Source organism: Artemia franciscana, chromosome 1 (assembly GCF_032884065.1).
Source record: "Artemia franciscana chromosome 1, ASM3288406v1, whole genome shotgun sequence".
Classification (NCBI taxonomy): Eukaryota; Metazoa; Arthropoda; class Branchiopoda; order Anostraca; family Artemiidae; genus Artemia; species Artemia franciscana.
Window position 1 is genome coordinate 22,432,417 of NC_088863.1, and position 21,279 is coordinate 22,453,695.

Sequence of the window (21,279 nt, forward strand, 5' to 3'; positions counted from 1 at the left end):
ACCCCGGAACAAAAATCCTTTGAAATACCCCCGCGTAAAATGCCCTCCAGAAAATCCCCCTACCCCTCCGCCCGCGTAAAATCCTTCCTTTAAAATACCCCCTGGAAAATACCTCCCCTCCCAGCAGCTGGTTGGTTGCCAACTATTTTTGACTTATAAAAAAGGACTTGAAATCTCAATTTCTGATCTAATGAGCCCTTCCCAAGTTTCTGCGACCATGAGTTGGAGATGTGGATGAAGAAGGGGCAGTCTTTCTCCTATATGGAATAAATTATGCTCATTCTTGGGTTTCATGTTACTCTTTACTTCCATAATAACAGCGTAGACCAGACAGGTTCCCAGAAATTATAAGGAAGTATGTATCAATTTTACATTTCTGATGCGTTTTTAAAGTTTTTTTTGTACTTCCCCCAACATTCCCCCTCAACAAAAATCTTGGCTATGACCCTGGGGATTATGAATCAATTTTTACCTCCACCTTCCCCTCATCTCTCCCTTAGAACTAATTCTCTATTTATCTGATGGCTCAATGAGAGCATGGATGATTTGGCATTAAAATGTACCCTTTGAGGTATCTCCCTCTCTCCCTAACTACGAAATAATCAGAGAACCCCATTCTAGAAGTCTAAGGGCCTTGATTAAGTTCTGTAATTTGTCCATTGCTTACATTTAGTGTTTGATGTCGGGAAACATATGGGTATTTTTTGTGGGGGAGTTTTCTAATGGAAGGGGGATTGTCTTGGGGAATTTTCAGCCAAGAGTAATTTTGGTAATAATTTTCTTACAGCGAAGATGTATTTTCTAGGGGGTTATTTTCCGCGGAGAAGGCATTTTCCGCAGAGAAGGTATTTTCCGGGGGGGGGTAAACGCCTAGCCTTGGGATTTTTTTTTTTTGTATCTGAATCTGGGTATAATGTAAAACTCCCGTCTCAGTTATAGTCCTCTAAAGTATTGACTCCTAAGCGATGTGTACGTTAAATTATATTCTGTTTGAACTTAACATTTACAAAAGAAAATACAGGTCAACAGCAAATTTAACTTCCTTGCTATAGAGGTCATATTGATAGAGCCCGATTCAGCATGAAAATACGACCTAAAATATTTGTAACTTGATCTGCTGTTTTTGATAATTTGTCCTCGTATGGTAAGAACGGGGTTACATGCTAAATGGTGATCTTATCAAACAGTTCGTGGCAACGAATTGCATGTACACGGGGCAACGAATTTTACACGGGGGAGGAAAGGGCTGTAAGTTATCTAATTTCCCCATTATTTACATGTAGCATTTGGAAACATGCGTAAATTTTTCGAGGTGATTTTTCCGTGGGGAGGATTTCCGTGGAAAATTCTCCATAGAGGTCAGGGGGATTCCTAGCATGTTCTGAAAAAAAGTCGGAAATCAAATAATAAAAAAATACGAATGGAAAGACGTATAATTCTCCAATGGGAATTGTCTGGGAGGAATTTTCATCCAGGAGGAAATGTTCCAAGACAATATCGCGAGATAATTTTTTGTGGGGGAGATTCCAGGAGAGATTCGTCACGGAGCAGGAGGCGGATTTCCCTACATGATTGGAAAAACGATGAAAAACTAAATGAATAAAAAATTCTACTGAAAGTAAGGTGGTACATTAAAACTTAAAACGAACTGAAATTATTCACTATATGATATTGGCTGCTCCTTCCTCCAACTCCACTCTTTACGCTAAACTTTAACTTTTTGGCCCAGTTCTTTAAGAACGAATCCCGCAACATAAGGCTCATTTCATTGGAATAAGAAGCTTTTATAAAACACTAAAAAACTTTCTGTTTTAACCATAAGGATTAATCGGAATCGCAGTTATCATTCCTGGATCAGCTTGAAATGGTAGTTTTTTGTTACTATGGGCCATGGTTCGTTCTTTATTAGGTTGCAGCTGCCGCTGCAGCCATCATTTGAATATCGCCCTGGCTTATTGTAACGGGTCAAGCCTTTGAAGTTGCTGAAGTTTCTGACCTCATGGAACCCTTTTCTCCCTTGTTGCGTAAATACATTTCCTATCAACGTGAATTTTAGCCTCATTTCTATTTTATGATTAAGGACTTAAAAGGTTTCACCTTTGCTGTGAAATATGCATTTGTCATAGCTTGAAAATCGAATTGGTTGTTTTAACGCCACCGCGGTTTTCCGCCACCGTATGTTTTCCGCCACCCAGAAAATCTTGCAGCATTAAGAGGATTAGTTGGGTCAGAATAGACAGGTTAGGTTAGGTTAGTCTATGTCTATGTTTTGTCTATATCTGTGTCTATGTTTTGTCTATATTTGTGTTCATGTCCATGTCTATTCTGACCTACCTGAATTAAAAGGTGGCGGAAAACATATGATGATGGAAAACCGCGGTGGCGTTAAAACACTGCTACCTGAAAATATGTGGGTTAATGTGATGTGGCTGATAAAGATAGAAGTAAATGAAGAAATGATGTTATTTCTGTGTCTACATTTCCCCTCGTATTTTTGGTAGGATTTCGATCTTAATAACACATCATTGTCCTCGTCTTCGATGTTGCTCTTATTAATGATGTACTCTATCTTCGACGTCATTACGACTGTTTTATGTCGCTGGAATTATTAGGCCCACGTGTACTATCACCATTGTCATCTCCGTTTAAATACCCCAAAAAGGCCTTGCAAAACTTTGTCTATCAATATTCCTTCCGTCCATTCGATGCTTCCTTCATCAAAGTTTCAAGACAAGTTGTCTCCTTGACCCTCGCTGTTAACTATTGCGTGCTTTGAGTTTTTTTTTTTTTTTTCTGCATGAGTTAAGTATATATCATGAAAAGAGAAATCACCAATGCTACAGCACAAACACAAAAAAAAGAGACATAAGGAGAAAAGGAAGACTGTTTTCCTAAATTAGTGATTAATATAGACCAGCACTTGAATGAGGCCTTAACCCTACTCATCCATACAATCACATAGGTCAAACAGCATAGCCACACACAATCAACCATAAAACTGGTACAAAGAAATGTAATATATAGGCTAATACAAATAAATAAAACGATCTTGAAATAATAGAAAGATAAGTCTGCAAACCAAGATTAGAATATTGGAAGCTACAGTGATGACAGTGGTCAAATATGGCTCTGAAGCATGGGCGCTCCGAAAAGCAGATGAAAATTTGCTAGATGTTTTCCAGAGAAATTGCCTACGGATTGTTCTGGGTACCCGGCTGACTGACCGTATTTCAAACAGTAGGTTGTACGAAATATGTGGTTCAATCCCGCTTTCTAAGGCTATAAGGAAAGAAAGGTTGAGATGGCCAGGCCACGTTCTGCGGATGAAGGATGACAGATTGCCGAAGATTGTCCTTTTTGGCCAGCCGTCTGGGGCTACACGGAAAGCAGGTCGTCCTTGTCTGGGTTGGGAGGATGTCATAAATAAAGATTTAAAGGAAATGAGAACTTCCTGGGAGGGTGTAAAGAGGGAGTCCTTGAATAGATTAGCTGTGTTGGCCTCAGGCGGCTTGGTGCTGCAGCGAGTTATTAGTAGTAGTAGTAGTATATTTTCGAGATTTGCTGGTATATATTTGCTGGTATGTATCTAGAAAACGTTGGTTTAAGGACCATTGGTAGCAGCTCATCGTTTCTATCATTAAACAGATCTTACGTTAGACTCGCCAAATCATTACACCTAAAAAGAAAATGTCCCTGTCACAGTCCCAATAATATTTTGCTTCAGCCTCCTTGCTTTGGATTTTGCTTGGTTTTAGTGTTGCTCAGGTTTAGATTTACTGGGTGTAATTTTGTGGATTTGTTTTTTTTTCGTATAATTTATTGAACTAAGCCATTTCGAATGGTAGCAATTTCCAAGAAAATGAAATAGATAGTAGACCTCCAGAAGGAACAACCTTTAATGATTACTTTTATACTGAAAGTAAGAAGCAACATTAAAACTTAAAACGAACAGAACTTATTACGTATATGAAGGGGGTCGCCCCCTTCCCAACACCTCGCTCTTGACGCTAAAGTTTTTTAGTACTTTAAAATAAGCTTCTTATTATTCTAATTGAACGACCGTTGTGTTTCAGGAGTCATTCTTAAAGAATTGGGACAAAATTCAGACTTTAGCGTAAAGGGCGAGGTCTTGAAGAGAGGGCAACCCCCTTCGTATACGTAATAAGTTCTGTTCGTTTTAAGTCTTAATGTCTCTCCTTACTTTCGGCTGAAAAAAAACTTGTTTTTTATTTAATTTCTGATCGTTTTTTAAATAATGCCAGGAAGTCTGGTCCCACCTCTACGGGGAAATCCCCCTCTCCAAGGAAAAATCTTCTAGACAATTCAATCTCGGTGAAAATTCACACCGGACAAGCACCCTTATTAACTCCACGTGTAAAATTGAGGCCGAAAAGAGAAAGCAAGACATAGAAAAAGAATTTTATATAGGAATTCTGGCAAATTCTCCCAGTATATTATTTTCCTTGACAAGTTTACCCCCTGGAAACTTACCTCCCCATGGAAGAACCCCCATTAAAAAGTTCGTCCCCATCCCCACCCAAAAATGTATGCATACTTCCCAATGAAAAAATACTATGCGTAAACAATGGGCATTTTTTTATTTAAAGACCTTTCCCCTGGGGCGGGGGGGGTCATGCTATATCCAAAGACATAGTTATTGGGCCTTTCAACTATTATGAATAAAAGGGCTGTCTCAGAATTTTGATCAGACATTTTTATGAAAAAGAAGCTGAAACTTAAGCTTAATATACATAGTTAAAACTTAGTTTTATGTTTATTTGGTATAGCTATGCTACCATGCAAATAGCTTAAAAGAAAGAATTTTTTAAATTCCATCTTTTTTATTGGAGAATATTTTGTTTTTTGATTAATTAAACAGCGAAGACAGGTTATTCTTTCATAACATTACGCCATCGTCTTTAAATTAAGTAATTCTGGACCTTAAATTTACTACTATTATTGCACTAATACATTTTAATGGTTTCCAAAAATGCAATTTAATGCTACCCTTTGTCCCAGTAGGTGCTTCATTTGATAATGAATGTCGGACAATAAATCATATCGTTCGTCAAATCAAGACACGTGGCATTGCTATGGTATGCGTAATTATGCTGTGTATAAAATTGAATGCTACTTCCGTCGGAACCGGAATACGCTAAAGAGGTGTGAACAAATTCAACCATATGTGCCAAAACTGTGTAAGTGACTAATAAAATGTAACTAGTTTAAACTTTGTTTATAATTTCCAAATCCATTAATATTATTCAAAAGCTATTGCAAGGGGCTATATGCTGTGCAGAATCTGTATATTATTGTATACCCCTAGAACTCCTTTGTCAGAGAATTTGCATCAGTGTCTGAAGTTTGTCCCCGCGGGTACATTATTTTGTACTTAAGTATTATGCGAGAAACACTCGAGAATTTGGATCGCGAACATGAGACATTACCCGTTTTTAACGGTGTTAATACCAGACAATTAGCTTCGGTTCGCTGGGAAAATAGGTATTGTAGCTATATTTTAATTAAGGATTTAGTTGGTATTCTGGTTAGGTTAGGTTAGTTTAGGTTATGTATTTAATATAATGCACTTTGGGTGGTCCCCCTTCCATAATTATTTGTTTTTGTTTTCACAATTTTGTTAATAAAGTATTATATTTTCATCATATCTTGTTTACTTCATTAGCATTAAACAAACTTCACTTCTAGAATGTTTCTGGTATAACACATAACTATCCATTATTTCCGTTTTATACGGGAAGGGGATGCAGATATGCAGGTTCTTTCTTCGGGGAGGGGGTAACAATAAACAACTAATTTCGTTTGATAATTTGAATAGGAAGTTCCCTGAAATTTCGGAATATGTAGAATCTTGAGGGGGACAGGATCCCCCTACTTACGTCCCTTTTTTTTTGGGGGGGGGGGGTTATTAATCCAGTAGAAGATGAACGATTTCATGACGAAACTTTCTTTTTGAAGCGTCTGACAGGAATCTCGTATCCCCAAGACACCTCGCCTACTTCGTGATATTTAACCGCATTGACAGTTATTCAAAATGATACGTTGTAGTTCATCACTTTACCGGTTCACACGATGTGGCCTCGTGTGAAATCCCTTGGGCCGTTAATCAAGTTGTTTATGGCTATTGAGTGCATTGATTTTCGTCCTAGACCCCCTCCCCCTCTAAGATTTTGAAAAAAGTATTTCCATTTTTTTTTGTCGAAAATGGAGTTGTCAATGAAAATTGACAAATTTACCACAGTCCCTTAAACTTTCGTGAATTAAGGCCACTGATTAGATGGCGACTGATAGATTAACGGTGGCGACTGATAGAAAGGTGGATTGGTTTAAATCCCTCACATTGGATATTTTACCTCTAATAGGGGTCGGTCACCATTATATTTGAACCGATTCCAGATTCTCAAGCTTGTGTGTCGCATGCCTGATTGTTTGGTTTTGCTTTTATGAGTTTAGTTCTGTTTGGGCAAAGCCATAGGCAAAATAAAAATCAAATGGTTTAGAAGTTCTATCGCCCCTTGTAAATTTGAAGCTAATTCCCAAGTAACCCATAAATGGTTAATTTGATATTGTTCACGATAGGCACTATTGTGTATGTGTATGTGTATGTTCTGACTATTGTGTATGTTCTCCTTGTTATTTACTTCTAAGATTGTTTCACTTAGGGCCTATTCAATAAGATTTAAATAATATTAGCTAAAGTTAATCTGTGGCAACCAGATTTTTCTCGGAGTTTTTGATTGGCCGAAAGACTGAAAAATTATTATTGGCACTTCAACTTAGTGCCAGCTAAATAGCTGTATTAGCATAATTGCGAATATTGCTTTAAGTTTTGTATTCCCTGTAAAGTAGTTTATTTTGTGACAAGTCTACAGCTTTAGCTTACTCTAAAAAGACAAAATGCTTATATCTTTGGATTCTCTAGTTTCATATTTATCCATTTACTGAGCCAAAATTAGGATAAAACTTCTAGTGTTTCTTAGAAAATGATCTAAACTTGTTTGAAGAATGTGAAAAATCTTCCTACAGTGACTTGGTTTTTGACGAATTTTTAACGTATTTTTCATATAATAAAAATATAATAATTTAATTTAATAAAAGAAATGTAAAGCAGAAAAAAAAAAGGAAGTTCGGTAGCTTATTCTCAGTTATCGACTATTTTCATTTTACATCTTCGCCACTATTTCTTGAAAATAAAAGTAAGTACACCGAATTTAATTAATTTTAAGGTTTTTGCGATATTTTGTATTCAAATTTTGTTCATAAATGAAAAGTTTGTTAAAATTTGGCCTGACAATTTTTAGGGGAGAGGGGAGGGGGGTCACTAATCAAGATTTTGCCCCGGGCGTAAGAGAGGCCAGAACCACCACTGGTCGTCTTTGTAAACATTTAAAACCACAGGACTGCAAAAAAACAACATACCAAAAGTTTGCACAGGGGACATGAACTGAGGAAATGTTACTGTTGTACGATCCGTCCTTTCATCTTCTGCAAACTTTGATTATCTTTAGCCCACTGGTAACTTTACGAAAATTTCTTTTATTTTCAAGCTTCAGACCAGCTACATCTGCGTCAGTGCTATGGACCCACCATTTTCCCCATCTTTTTTTATCAACTATTCTCTTTGCTGTTATTGGGAACTTCAAACATTCAATTTTATTTCACCAACACCCCCCCCCCCTAGAAACAGTGACCTAATCATAGGTGCATGTACCCCTGGGCCTGCGAAAGGATTTCTGGGATCGTAAAGTGGTTTAGTCTGAAAAGTTGAAATGTTTATTAGTGTGTTTTTTCCTGAGTGTCTTGCAAATAAATGTTTACATCTTTGTTATTTGACAAAGTTTAGAGGGGCATTTCCGTATCCGGACAAGGAACCATTACCTTGATATAAGGCTGGGGTCTGTACGCAAGGTTGTATCCATGCGGGAGTGGCGTTAAGACAAATTTTTGTCAAGTTCTGTTTTTGTACCCTTCCCTCCCCCCAGAAAAAATTATGCATTCGACACTGGAAGATTGTTTTGAAACAGCTATATCCTTTACGCTTTGTACCAACAATTATTGAAACTCTCCATTAAATTGTTATTCTGCTTACAACCATGCGCAACCAGGAGTAGCCTACTATTGAGAATTTAAGAAAATCCTGGTTTCACTGGCGAAAAACCCGAAGGTTTCAATAAAATTCCAAGTTCTTTAGTATTAATTATTAAGTAGTATTAAGATTATTTATAATTACTTAATACTGAATATCAAGTAGTAAAGTAGTTTGTCCCCGAATAAAGTGGGACGAGGTCTTAAGGAAAGATTTAAGGGCAATTGACACTTCTTTGGGTGATGTAAAGAGGGAGGCTTTGAATAGATTGGGATGGAGAAGGAGCGTACGTGGCTGTGTTGACCTCAGGCATCTTGGTGCTGCTGTGGTTTTTATGGCAGTTGGTATTTACCAAGTGACATATAGCGATCGCAAATTCTGTCGGTCTGTCGGTCCTGGTTTTGCTAGTTTAGGCAATTCCAGATAAGCTAGGACGATAAAATTCGGCAGGCGTATTAGGGACCAGACCAGATTAAATTATAAACAGTCGTTTCCCCGATTCGACTGTCTGGGGGGAGTGGGGGTTGGTTGATTCGGAAAAATTAGAAAAACTGAGGTATTTTTAACTCACGAACGGGTCATCAGATCTTAATGAAATTTGATATTTAGAAGGATATCGTGCTTCAGAGCTCTTATTAAATTCCGACCGGATCCGGTGACATTGGGGGGAGTTGGAGGGGGAAACCTAAAATCTTGGAAAACGCTTAGAGTGGAAGGATCGGGATGAAACTTGGTGGGAAAAATAAGCACAAGTCCTAGATACGTGATTGACATAACCGGAACGGATCCACTCTCTTTGGGGGAGTTGGGGGAGGGTTAATTCTGAACAATTAGAAAAAATTAGGTATTTTTAACTTACGAAGGAGTGATCGGATCTTAATGAGACTTCATATTTAGAAGGACCTCGTAAGTCACATCTCTTATTTTAAATCCCGACCAGATCCAGTGTCAGTGGGTGGAGTTGGGGCTGGGGGAACCGGAAATCTTGGAAAACGCTTAGAATGGAGAGATCAGGATGAAACTTGGTGGGAACACTGAGCACAAGTCCTAGATACGTGATTGACATAACCGGACTATCTTGGGGATCGCTTAGGGAGACATCGGGATGAAACTTGGTGGGTAGAATAAGCAAATGTCGTAGATACGTGATTGACGTAACCGGACTGGGTCCACTCTCTTTGAGGGAGTTAGAGGGGGCCAGCGCTGTGGCGAGTACGGTGCTTCTGGACGTGCTAGGACGATGAAAATTTGGAGGCGTGTCAGGGACCTGCACAAATTGAACTGATAAAGTCGTATCCCCCGATTCAAGCATCTGGAGGGCTGAAGGGAGAGGAAGAATAATAAAAAATGAGGTATTTTTAACTTACGAATGGGTGATCGACTCTTAATGAATTCCTTTTAAATGAATTCCTTTTAAACTAATCTACTGATTCTTAAAGTTTTGCTAGAGCTCATGCCATATGACCTCTTGGCTCTCGGCTCTTCCGACCTCGTGACAAGTGCCATATGAGCTCATAGCTTGTTTAGTTATAGCAGTAATAATTTGAATGTTTAATTGATTTTTAAGAGTAATATTGATATTTAGGTTAGGGCAGAAATCATGATTTTCTTTGGGGGAGTCCTACAAAGACTTTACCAGATACGTTAAAAATTTGTTGACATGTGAATACCCCCTCCCCCGAATGCTTGTTCATTCGGAACAAGCCAAAGAAGTGAAGTACAGTTAATCTTTATGAAATATATCAAAATATGATAAATATAATCCTTTAGAAACAAAATTACGGGAACTACGACAAAGAACTATGAAAATCAGGCCGCCCAGAACGCATTATATTAAATATCTAACCTAACATGACCTAACCTAAATATCAACTTTATATATTGAAAATTTAATTAAAATATACCTACAGCGTAGTTTTTCCACTGAGCCTAAGCTAATTGTCTCCGAATACCGATAGCTAAACCGGTTTTCGTCAGATCTTGCAGATCAAAATTCTTGATGGTGTTCCGAATAATTAACAAGTGCCACCCCCTGGATACAGCCTTGGCTAAAACCCCGAAATCTTTTTAAAAAAAAAATAGAAGTAGTTGTTTGTAACGCAGACCGTACAAAGTAATTTTTTTGTGTCATGCAAAGCCTGTTTCAGTGCAATTTTAAGCTTTCATAGCTATCAAAGTTTTGGAACCCAAGCTTACCTTTAACTTTTGTAGGCTATTAATCAATAAAGTTATCTGTTCCGAGCATGAAATGGCTCGCTTAAGCCTTGGCGGGAACGGCACAGTTATTCCAGTGTTTGTGTGTGTAGTTTGTATAAATACGACATAGGTCAAACATTCTTGATGCTTTCGCTTCCTTCCTTCTGAAAACTTTCCTCTTCCTTCGTCCCGCCTTCTGACCTTAGCTTGGTCATTTACTTGCTTGTATTTTTAAAGCGTGGGAAAGAACTTATCCAGTTCCTGTTACTAGGTGTTTTACCTTTCCGTTTGGCATACCAGAACCGGATTGTTACACACGTGTCAGGAATTCAAACCAAAGACTATGCCGAAAAATTTTTGCCTGTCTGGGTTTTTTTTTCTTCAAAAGGACATACAAAGGCCGAAGTGCGCAGGGTTTCGACCTGGCAACAGCTCTTTAAAATTTAACGTAGAATTGCCATTTCACTTGCTAGAAATTTGAAAGTTCTAATTCATTCCCATAGGAAACTCGGTTAGAAACAGTTGTGATTCAAACAGTTTGCTGCGCATAGAAACAATGATATTCGAATTACACTCTATTTTTCATACAATGGTGTTAGCAACAGCGAAAGGTAATGACGACAATTAATAAAGAGAAGTAATGCTAATTCCAGAACTAATTAGCTTCGATGGCTCAGTTTTTGGACCAGGAGCCCAAGACTTGGTGCAAATAAATAAGCAGATCGACTTCTATTTCTAAATTCACAAAAATATATGAAACTGAAAATTTTTCGGCCATCTCCTCTGATGACTAAAAGGTTCAGAGAAAAGTGTTCTAGGATATTGTCTATCATGTCCTGTTTTATTCAGTGGCTTCAATTCATGAAAATTTAAGGGGGGTGTATTCTTCAAAATCTAGGGGGAAATTTGTCGTGCTTTTAAATTTGTCGATGAAAATATCCAAAATAGGCACTTTCAGTGAAAAAGCCCAAAAAGGAAAGAATATGAAACTTTTGGAGGGGGCAAAGGCCTTTCCTTGCCCCTCCCACCCGTAATTGACGTTGGTGGTTCATTTATTCACGACTTGAGCTGTTAAAATACGGATTATCTCGTATCCACTAAGTAGTGACGTATGCATAACTGCACAATGGATAACCTAAAAGAAACAGATAAAAATAAACTTCTATGGTTTTACACCTCCAAAAACAAGAACCTCTTATAATAGTATATTCCATTGATTCTCTTCCACCCAACCAAACATACAAAAATGACGCGAGTCGTCTCAAGGTAGATGAATTAAATCGGGTCCTTCCTCAATATGCCAGTTGAGACAAAAACACACTAAAAATATTTTGTAACCAACTTCGAGTTATAGATTGTCTTCAATGCGTCGCAATCGTTCCTAGTAGTATCAATTGGGGGAAGGGCATGGGGATGCATGCGCCCCCTAGATTTTGAATAATAACATTTTAGGGGGGGTCATTGTAAAAATGTCTTCTTCGGTATTTTTATTAGAAAAAAGACAAATTTTGCCCCTCTCCCTAGATTTTCAAAAATACATCTTGTCTCCAACTATTTTGCTTATTCGTTTACTAGTATTGCACCAATAATTTATTATTAGATTACCTATTAAAGCTATTTATATATTTTAATATCTCTTCAGTGAAGAAACCAAAAAATCAATGACTGCAGTCTTTTTTATCTTTCATCAAGTTAGTTCACCGTTCATGCCTTTTTTTGCTAATCTCTGTTTTCCCGCCTAAACTAATAGGCGCTAACAAGTGTTAAAACTTCAAATGCTGGAATGTTTTTCTGCGTTTTATAAAACCACATAATGGGTACTCAAAAGGTGAGCATAGGACCGGTATACTACCAGTCCTAACCGGTGATAAGCAATGTGGGCTGTATATTTCGGCACTTAATTGGAAATTTTTTTACCCCGTTAATCTAAATCAACTTATTTGTATAGAGTGATAGCCTACATTGTGAAATCAAGCAAAAGTAGGCTTTATTTTAGCACTATATTTGCTTTTAGGCTGATCTCGGACCCACATGTTTCCCCTTAAATTTTATAATTTCATTGCATAATTTATTTAACGATTTTTTCCCCTTTTTCGTTGGTTTAATAAACTTCCTCACCTCAAAAGCAAGTTCCTGTATGCACGTATGTTTATAGTGTGTAGATTAACTATGCTTCTATACCACAAAGGTCCTTGCGTTTGCCTCTGCGCCAGCTGGGATTGAACCATGGGCCCCACCTCATAGGCAGCGCAATAGCGAACGAAGTAAAGAACGATGTCAGCAGAATCTATTATTTTTTTCAGGTAGTGATCGATCAATTGTGCCCCACTTCTGTGATTAAATATCTATCGTATTCCTGTTTTTTAAAATTGACGTAATTAGTGCAATAACATTTCAAGGTTTAATCATTGTATCTACTGAGTGTTCTAAAAAGAAGAGCAAATTTCGTAAAATTTCATTTTTTTTTTTTTTTTTTAATGAGCAATAGGTCAGGCTCTTCGACGACGTACTATGGTCCTAGCGTGTGGAATGCGTTACTAGTGAGCATATGGACGGAAGAACATCTATCTAAGCTTCAAAGCAGACTATAAAACACTTTTTTTAAATGATGATTTTTTTCGGTGGAAATTGAGAAAAATTGGTTTAAATGTACTTTTACTAGTTTTGATTTCATTTTTCTTGTTATTTTGTGTCCTTTCTTGTTGTTATTTTGTGAGTTTATCTCTTATTCCTCAATATTCTTTATTTTCTCTTGTTTTGAGTTATTATTCAATGCCAAGTAAAGTTTGAAACGTTAGTTGCTGGGCGCCAGCAAGGTTCCAGTAGTGCCCCCCTAGCCCAGTGGTATACTATATATACTAAGAAATATTTTAAGTTTCAGTAATAACTAAACTAAACTACAAAAAAAATAATAACACAAGGGAAAAACATACGGTACAATAAAGTAACAAAGATAGCACACGGTACAAAAAAAAATTCCAAAACACAAAAGAATAACATTCTGTACCAGAAACTTGCGTAGTGACAAAAACCTAAATGCGTATAAATTTGTTGATCAATTTGCCTTGTTATCGGTCAAAAAGAGAGTATTGTGGCCTTGAAAAAAAAAATATAGTAAGTATTCGTTGGTGTGAGTTTGCATTCCCTAATCTAGACAGTTGATGATTAGTTAACTTTTTTCTGGTAAACATCTGTCCATTCATTAGTAATAAAATAATTTGAAGTGTCATTTAAATAAATAGACCTACGTGGCAGCTGTCCGGGTTTGCTGCTTTATTAGTGCGGGCCGCAACTGACAAATGTAATACCGCGATTTTGATACCTTGATAGTTTTTCGAACCAGGAAATTACGGTACTTAAATTAAAAAAAGCTGCAGACAGATTAAAATTGTTTCTGCCTTTATGAACACTGGTTTTTTGTTGTGTGTCCTAAATGTTTGATCTATTAAGAAAAATTACAACTCAAAAAATCCCGATTATGACTTTAGTTTTGAATCAAAGAGAGAGAAAGAGAGAGAGAGAGAGAGAGAGAGAGACAGAGACAGAGACAGAGACAGAGAGAGAGAGAGAGAGAGAGAAGTTTATTATTAAATACAATACAGTACAAAATACAATTCAAAATTGAATCACAATACACTTATTCCCCCTCGAAAGGTTCCATGGCCAGGGATACATAATCGATACTTAAATCTGACTTAAGGTCATGGATTGAGAAATAGTAAGGCTATTTTTTATGTAAAAGCTCTGTGAAAATCATTTAGGTTTCATTATAGTTTTTTTCGCGGCTGCTACATTAATTATCATTTGTCTAGGAAATTTTGCAACCTAGCTCAAATACTGCTAGGAAACCCAGTAAATCAAGCCCATTTCCATAGATATACTAATTCGTAAACTAATTTACGATCATTATTGTAACTAATTTACTGTTTTTAATTATGATTGAATTTTAAATTTTATCTCAGTGTTATCTTAGCAGTTTTCGTATCTGTATTAATTAAATAGAGAGAGAGAGAGAGAGAGAGAGAGAGAGGAGAGAGAGAGAGAGAGAGAGAGAGAGAGAGAGAGAGAGAGAGAGAGAGAGAGAGAGAGAGAGAGAGAGAGAGAGAGAGAGAGAGAGAGAGAGAGAGAGAGAGAGAGATCGGTGTCTTTAAAAACTATCGTAGCATAACTAAATTAAGTTTGTTTTTTTTTTTTGCAAAATCATACATTTAAACAAAAATCACACACTATAACTCGGCATTGAAAATAGATGTGAAGAAAGGCACAAATGAGTTGGCGTAACGATCAGTCCGTACTTTAGGGGGGTAGAAGTTTATTTTGTAACCAAGTTCGGCTATTGGGAGGGGCTGGTTCGGGTAGTAGTGATCGGTGGCTCTTATTGGCAAGGACGGATTTTCCAAATTGCTGAATAAGGTGTTCAAGCCGGACTTTAAGTGGAGATAAATTCAATTTAGCGAGGGCTTGATCATAGGGTTGGCCCTATGTCGTGGTTTCGTAGTATAATCCTTGTTGCTCTTTCCTGGACTGACTCTATATCGCGTAATAGGTACGCTGTGCGGATAGCAGATGGACCCCATACCGGGCACGCGTACTCGAGCAACGGGCGACACATGTAGGCATGGAGAAGACTTTCAGTATCACACCCAAAACGCCTCATTTTGGTAAGTGTCCGAAGGCTTGCATTAGCCTTGTGGACGGTTAAATTAATATGGGCACTGAAACTACAGTCACTAGTGAAAGTTACTCCGTTTTATTTTTATTTCATTCACAATCGGGAAAGGGACTAGAGGCATATCTATATTCCGCTTCAGAGGGTTGAAACAAATTATCTTCGACTTGGCTACGTCGATGGTAAGATCATGACTTGAGCATTCGGTCTTTAGCTGATCAAATAACTGGTCTGAAAACTCAAGCCTGAATACTCTAGCCTGTCTAACGACGGTACAAAAAACGAAGCGTGCTTTCTTTTTGCGTACAGAGAAAACTGTCCCCCTCTCCCCCCCCCCAAAGAAAAAGCAAACAAAATTCGTAGTTATAGCGTGGTCCCCCAGCCATTATGCAGAAGAGTGTAGACTTTCTAAAACTATAGTTTTGACAATGCTCATTTACAAGAGGAAGAGACCTCCGGCCTCTTCTTGGGGGAATTACTAGAAACAGATTTAACAATTTTTGTATTAGTCTCGTAAGATAATAGACAGAGGAACGGGTTTAGTGAATCCGAGACAGTGCCAACGCTTAGCCAGAATGGCTCTCAGTCAACTTTTTTCGGCTTAAAATGTACCCACAAATTCGAGAAAATCAAGGATTCCATGAGACTGGAGCCCTAAACCACCCTCCCTTTTACCACGCACATGTCCCCGACTCGGTAGATGTACGACTGTGTAATTTTGGATAAATTATGTTTGGGACTGCAAAATCCCAGTTTTATGTCAACGTTTTACTACTGTTTAGGCAATTACTACGTGCGATCCAAGAATTTGTTGCAATGCATGGGTTTTCGAGACACTGCTAACCTCATTTGTCTGACTGTATTTTCAAATAAACCTTAAGTTATAGTGCTAAATAATAATGACAGAAATGTATCGTTTTTAATTTCGGATTTAGTTGTTTAAACTTTATTTTGGAGAAGAATCCATGTTAATTTTCCTGGAATTGAGTGTTTTCTTTTATCTTTTAAGCTTCATTTAAGGTCAATAACGAGACAGACTCCAGTAATTTATCAGTTGAAATTAATTATCAGTGATTTAATTAGTAAATTAGTAATTAATTAGTAATTTAGTAATTAGTAATTTAATAATTTAGTAATTAGTAATTTATCAGTAATTTATCTGTAAAAAAATGGATGGTTTCTAAGTTATTTACCAGTTGAGCGGCTGAGAAGGCAGGGAGTGACGCATGCCTTGACTCTGACTTCAATTGCGCTGTACTTGAAGATCCCATTCATTAAGCAATCGGCTTGTTACAAACAAAATATTTATTATTTTGGTCACGTTTTGTGAAACGGGACGTGAACTTCATGGCCGCATTTACAATGGACGATGTTGCCTAACGTCTGATTGCCTAATTTCTGTATGATTCCATTAACTTCCTTCATTGTATAACACTTATTCATCATAGGAAAATAACAACTCGGAACCCTAAAGAATTCTGTTTTAGGAAATTACGCTGCCATTTAGTAAAATTAATGTTAACAAGACCAAGTCGCTAAGGCTAGGAATAATTGAAGATGAAAAGGTTACGTTGGGTAACGAAAAGATTAATCAGGTGGACAACTTCACTTACCTTGGCAGCATTATTAGTAAAGACGGTGGGAGCAGTAAAGATGTTAAAAGTAGAATAGCCAAGACTCAGGGTGTTTTTCAACTGCTGAGAAAAGCTTGGAAGAATAGGAAGATAAGTCTGCAAACCAAGATTAGAGAATTGGAAGCTACAGTGTTGACAGTGGGCAAATATGGCTCTGAAGCGTGGGCGCTCCGGAAAACGGATGAAGATTTGCTAGATGTTCTCCAGAGAAATTGCCTACGGATTACTCTGAGTACCTGGCTGACTGACCGTATTTCAAACAGTAGGTTGTACGAAAAATGTGGTTCAATCCCGCTTTCTTGGGCTATAATGAGAGAAAGGTTGAGATGGCTTGGGCACGGTCTGCGGACGAAGGGTGACAGATTGCCGTAGATTGTCCTTTTTGGCCAACCGTCTAAGGCTAAACGGAAAGCAGGTCGTTCGTGGTTGGGGTGAGAGAATGTCATACAGAAAGATTTAAGAGAAATGGGAATCTCCTGGGAGGGTATAAAGAGGAAAGCTTTGAATAGATTGAATAGATTGGGATGGAGGAGGAGCTTGCGTAGCTGTGTTAGCCTCAGGCGGCTTGTTGCTGCGGTAAACTGTCAGTAGTAGTATTAGTAATAGTTAAATCGTCACTATGATTGGTCAGTCACAAAGATTACGCATGAAAGTTGAATATAGCTAAAGTCTTCAAAGGTACTCATCTGTTAGCCAGTACACACTCGAGAATTTGGATCTACAGGTACGGGGTTGAAACATCTGAGACGCTTGTGAGATAGATAGGATATATTTAATTTGGGCCGTATATTTGCACGTTAGAGGGTGTTGTGGGCTAAGTATATCGCGGGTCCATGCGAAATGTAACCTAACCTAACCTAACCAAAATACCAACTAAATATTTATTAAGATATAGTTACAATGAAGTTTTACACTTAGTCAAAGCTAATTATCTCAGTATACAAACAGCAATAAAGCGATTATTGTCTGATTTTATAGATCCAATATCGAGCGTAAACTGGCTAACAGATAAGCACCTCTTCAAATTACGTACGGGATGCAGTATTTGTTTTTTTTTTTCCTTTGTTATCGTTTTTTTTTATATAACTGCTGGACTGCAGTTTCTCATAAACCCATAATGGGTTATCCTCTAGAGGGTTATACTCTTCTCAACTTTCCTATGTTACTTAGGCTTACTTAACATGCAATCGTCATGCTGTTGAAAATGTCTGTGGTGAATTCTCAATGCTGACGAGCTCAGCATTATCTTAATCTTCTTTTATATAATTTACCTACACAAGTGAATGCATGTAAGCCGAATTATCTCTGCACCGTGGTATCATAGTAAAAGAGACTCCCTGTTCATGCCAGTACATTGTCTAGGCTATCCTTCTTAATCTTTGCTCATGGGATTTTGGGAGTCCGCCTCGATTCCTTCTTGCCTTCGTAATAGTGAGGGGTCAATGGGTGACGCTAATGCAGGTACATTTTTCTATGCAACGTTATCCCACGTCGAGAAATGGATGTCGCTCCTATCGGCAACCTTTGAGAGTGGCTTGAGAGCAGAACTTATCGTTGTTGGACATGAGTTTTGTATTACAGAAGATCTTCTTTATGTTTGCTACCTCTTGCAAGAAGGTTTGCTATTCAAATTTCAAGTGGTTTGGGCATTTTAGTGTTGAATTGTAGGTTTTACACATCAGCTCGTTTATTCCGTGCGGTGTCTTCTTTTTTCAGGATCAGAGATGTGCTCTTAATTCTATAATAAATCAGTTCTTTAGCATAAAGTTGTTGCGTTCAGAAGATGGAAGCCCTGGTTCGATTTCTGTAAACGAAAAATTAGTTGTCATTACCCGGGAATCGAGGTCAAAGCAGGAAAGCAAAATGTTGGTTGATTTATCCGTGTTGGTTCCTACCCTTCATAGGCTCCTTCCCTTGCAAGTGGGCCTTTAAGTATTGTAGGCTTACAGTTATGAATTTATCTCATGTGCTGCTTAGTGCGCTACTAGTATTTCCCGTTAACAAAATGCAGTATGAAGAAAAGAGGTTTCCTCTCTTGTTTACGCTTACGCCCATGGCTGTATCCAGGAGGGAGGGTTTAGGGAGTTTGAGCCCCCCTACTCCCCAAAATGTTTGTCTGGCTCGTAAAAAACGTAACAAAATGGAAATAAACAATATTTTTACGCGTTTTTTCAGTTTTTTTTTGTGTACCCCTCCATCCCTCCCCGAAAAAAAATCCTTGTATAAAACATACTCCGAAAAAATCCTGGATACGGCCCTATTTACGCCATGCTCTTTACTAGGGGTTGATTAACGTAGACCAAAGAGTTTTTATTCGTACGACGATATCCCTATGGCGTGAACACTGTGGTTATATATGATGGTGGAGACAAAACTTTTTCGGAGTTTGGCAAAGATTTTTGTATTTACTTCTTCTAATATTGTCTAAAGCAGTTTTTCATGTTGGATAAGTTTTGAAAAAACTCGTTTGAACGTCAATGATCTCGTCGATTATTTAAGTTCAAAATCTTCCTGGTCACTCGAGGGACGCGAAGGTCAAGCTTGAATGATATATTTGATGGTTCTCTTTTTCAACATTTTTTCTTCAGCCACCCTTTTCTTTATTTTCAGATGTTTTTAAGAATACACGAAGTCTTGGAACCCTGCCAGCAATATTATCAACATATGCAGCGAGTGCTATGCTTCATGGTTTGAACTTTCAACTTGCTGCTGTTCTCTTCTCTCTGGGCATATACACCTATACAGAACACATATTCCGTACGAAACTTGCATTCATGATTAACGGCTGCGTCGGTCCTAGAAAATGCTCTGATTGCACTCATGCCCTGAAAGAATCTCATTTTGTTGTTATGATAATCAATTTTTGTTTCAGTTTAATTGTTATGTTCCACTTGGCATATTTAGGGTTTACGTTTAACAGTGCTGGATCAATGGAGGAAGAAGGGTATAGTATGTATCACACTTTGGAGAAATGGCGATGGCTCAATTTTTCAAGCCACTGGGTTGTACTTTTTACATTTATTTTAGCGTCAGTCATGTAATTGCCATTTAATGTGTAGTATAGGTGCATACAGGATTCTGTCACCAAAGGGGCTGAAACCAAGTATATATGGAAAACAGAGCCGTTCCTTGGGTTGGTGGTGTCCGGGGAGAAATTAATTACCGCGCTTCCTTCCGAGTCAAATATGAGCAAAAAAAAAAGCCAAATCAAAGTAAAAATTGGATCAAAGCGAGCAGTTCCCTGGCTGTCCCCAACCCCTGGTGCCCGAGGCGCCTGTCTCGGTTGCCCCCACTTCTAGAAAGAGCTCTCATGGTAAAGAGGAAAGGGTTCAGGTCTGTGCACCTCTTCCCAGAAATTTTTCGTTTTTTTTTTCAAGGTTAGTCACCCTCTCCATAGCAAAGTTCTGGGTCGAACTCATCTGACCGTGTAGAACTCTTGATTAATTCATGTTGATAGGTTTTAACACTAAAAAAGGTACTTTATAGCCGTTGAATAGTCATAAGTTAGGAATTTTATATATAATTTTTCATATTTCTTGTGACGTTTGGAATCCCCAAAATATTTCATCGGCTGAGCCGCTGATCTGTAGATATAGACTGCTACGCTTACTATGGACTACCATACTACAGGGCGGTCACTACTTGGGATATTTTGTTACAATTATTTCCAACCTCAGGATTTTTGTCAGGTGAATATTGCTGTGGCGTCAATTCACAGAAATGTAGGGGGAGATCAAAAATGTGTTTTTTCAAAATCAAGGGAATTCCGTTGTTTTTTCAATAAGAATTCCCCAAAAAATTTCAATTGAAAAACATAAAGTGTCTTCCAAGATCTAGAGGGGCGGTGGGGGGAATCATTTAGGGTCCAAAAGCCCCCTCCCTGATTGACGCCACTAGAATCTTGGGATATGGGTAAAATTGTTAGTGACAAGAGGGTTGAAAGTAGGAGCAGTCTTTGTGCAGAAGTAAAAAAAAATATCCTTGCCCCCTCCCCTCCCCCTACATTCTTATAAATTGGTTCCCCTGCAAGGTTCCTTCCTCTTCTTTTGTCGGCTCACGGCTGGATCAAAATTTGCAAAGCAACGAAGTCGTACTTGCAGCATATTTTTACGTCACTTCTATAATAAAAACTATTTTTAAAATTTTTTTTTTTTTCAAACATATTAAGCAGATTTTGGGCACCCATAAATCGTTTCTGTAACTGAATTTCCAGTAGGGTTTATACTAATCTGTCTCTATACTATCCTTTTTCTTCTACGCTTTTCCAATATTGATACGCTATATCTGATGCTGCAGGTCCTAATGCGCCAGCGGATCAAATACATTAATATATATATATATATATATATATATATATATATATATATATATATATCCTTTTTTGAAGATTTCAATCGCTCACTTGTTTATATTTAAATTAAACATATATATATATATATATATATATATATATATATATATATATATATATATATATATATATATATATATATATATATATATATATATATATCCTTTTTTAAAGAGTTCAATCACTCACTTGTTTATATTTAAATTAAACATATATATATATATATATATATATATATATATATATATATATATATATATATATATATATATATATATATATCCTTTTTTAAAGAGTTCAATCACTCACTTGTTTACATTTAAAT

The 21,279-nt window shown here is 37.4% G+C and overlaps 1 protein-coding gene across 2 annotated transcripts in view; it reads left to right on the forward strand.

Annotated features, from left to right (window-relative positions):
- The window catches only part of LOC136026977 (protein-serine O-palmitoleoyltransferase porcupine-like), a 252,823-nt gene extending 231,851 nt beyond the window's left edge, over positions 1-20,972 (forward strand). The window contains exon 7 of one of the 2 annotated variants that reach the window (XM_065703851.1): positions 19,214-20,967. In XM_065703851.1, coding sequence (XP_065559923.1) covers positions 19,214-19,644 — 431 coding nt within the window. In that variant the 3' untranslated portion in view covers positions 19,645-20,967. Of the gene's footprint in view, positions 1-19,213 lie in introns of both variants that reach the window. The other variant, XM_065703860.1, reaches the window with a different exon arrangement.
- The last annotated feature ends 307 nt before the right edge of the window (positions 20,973-21,279 follow it).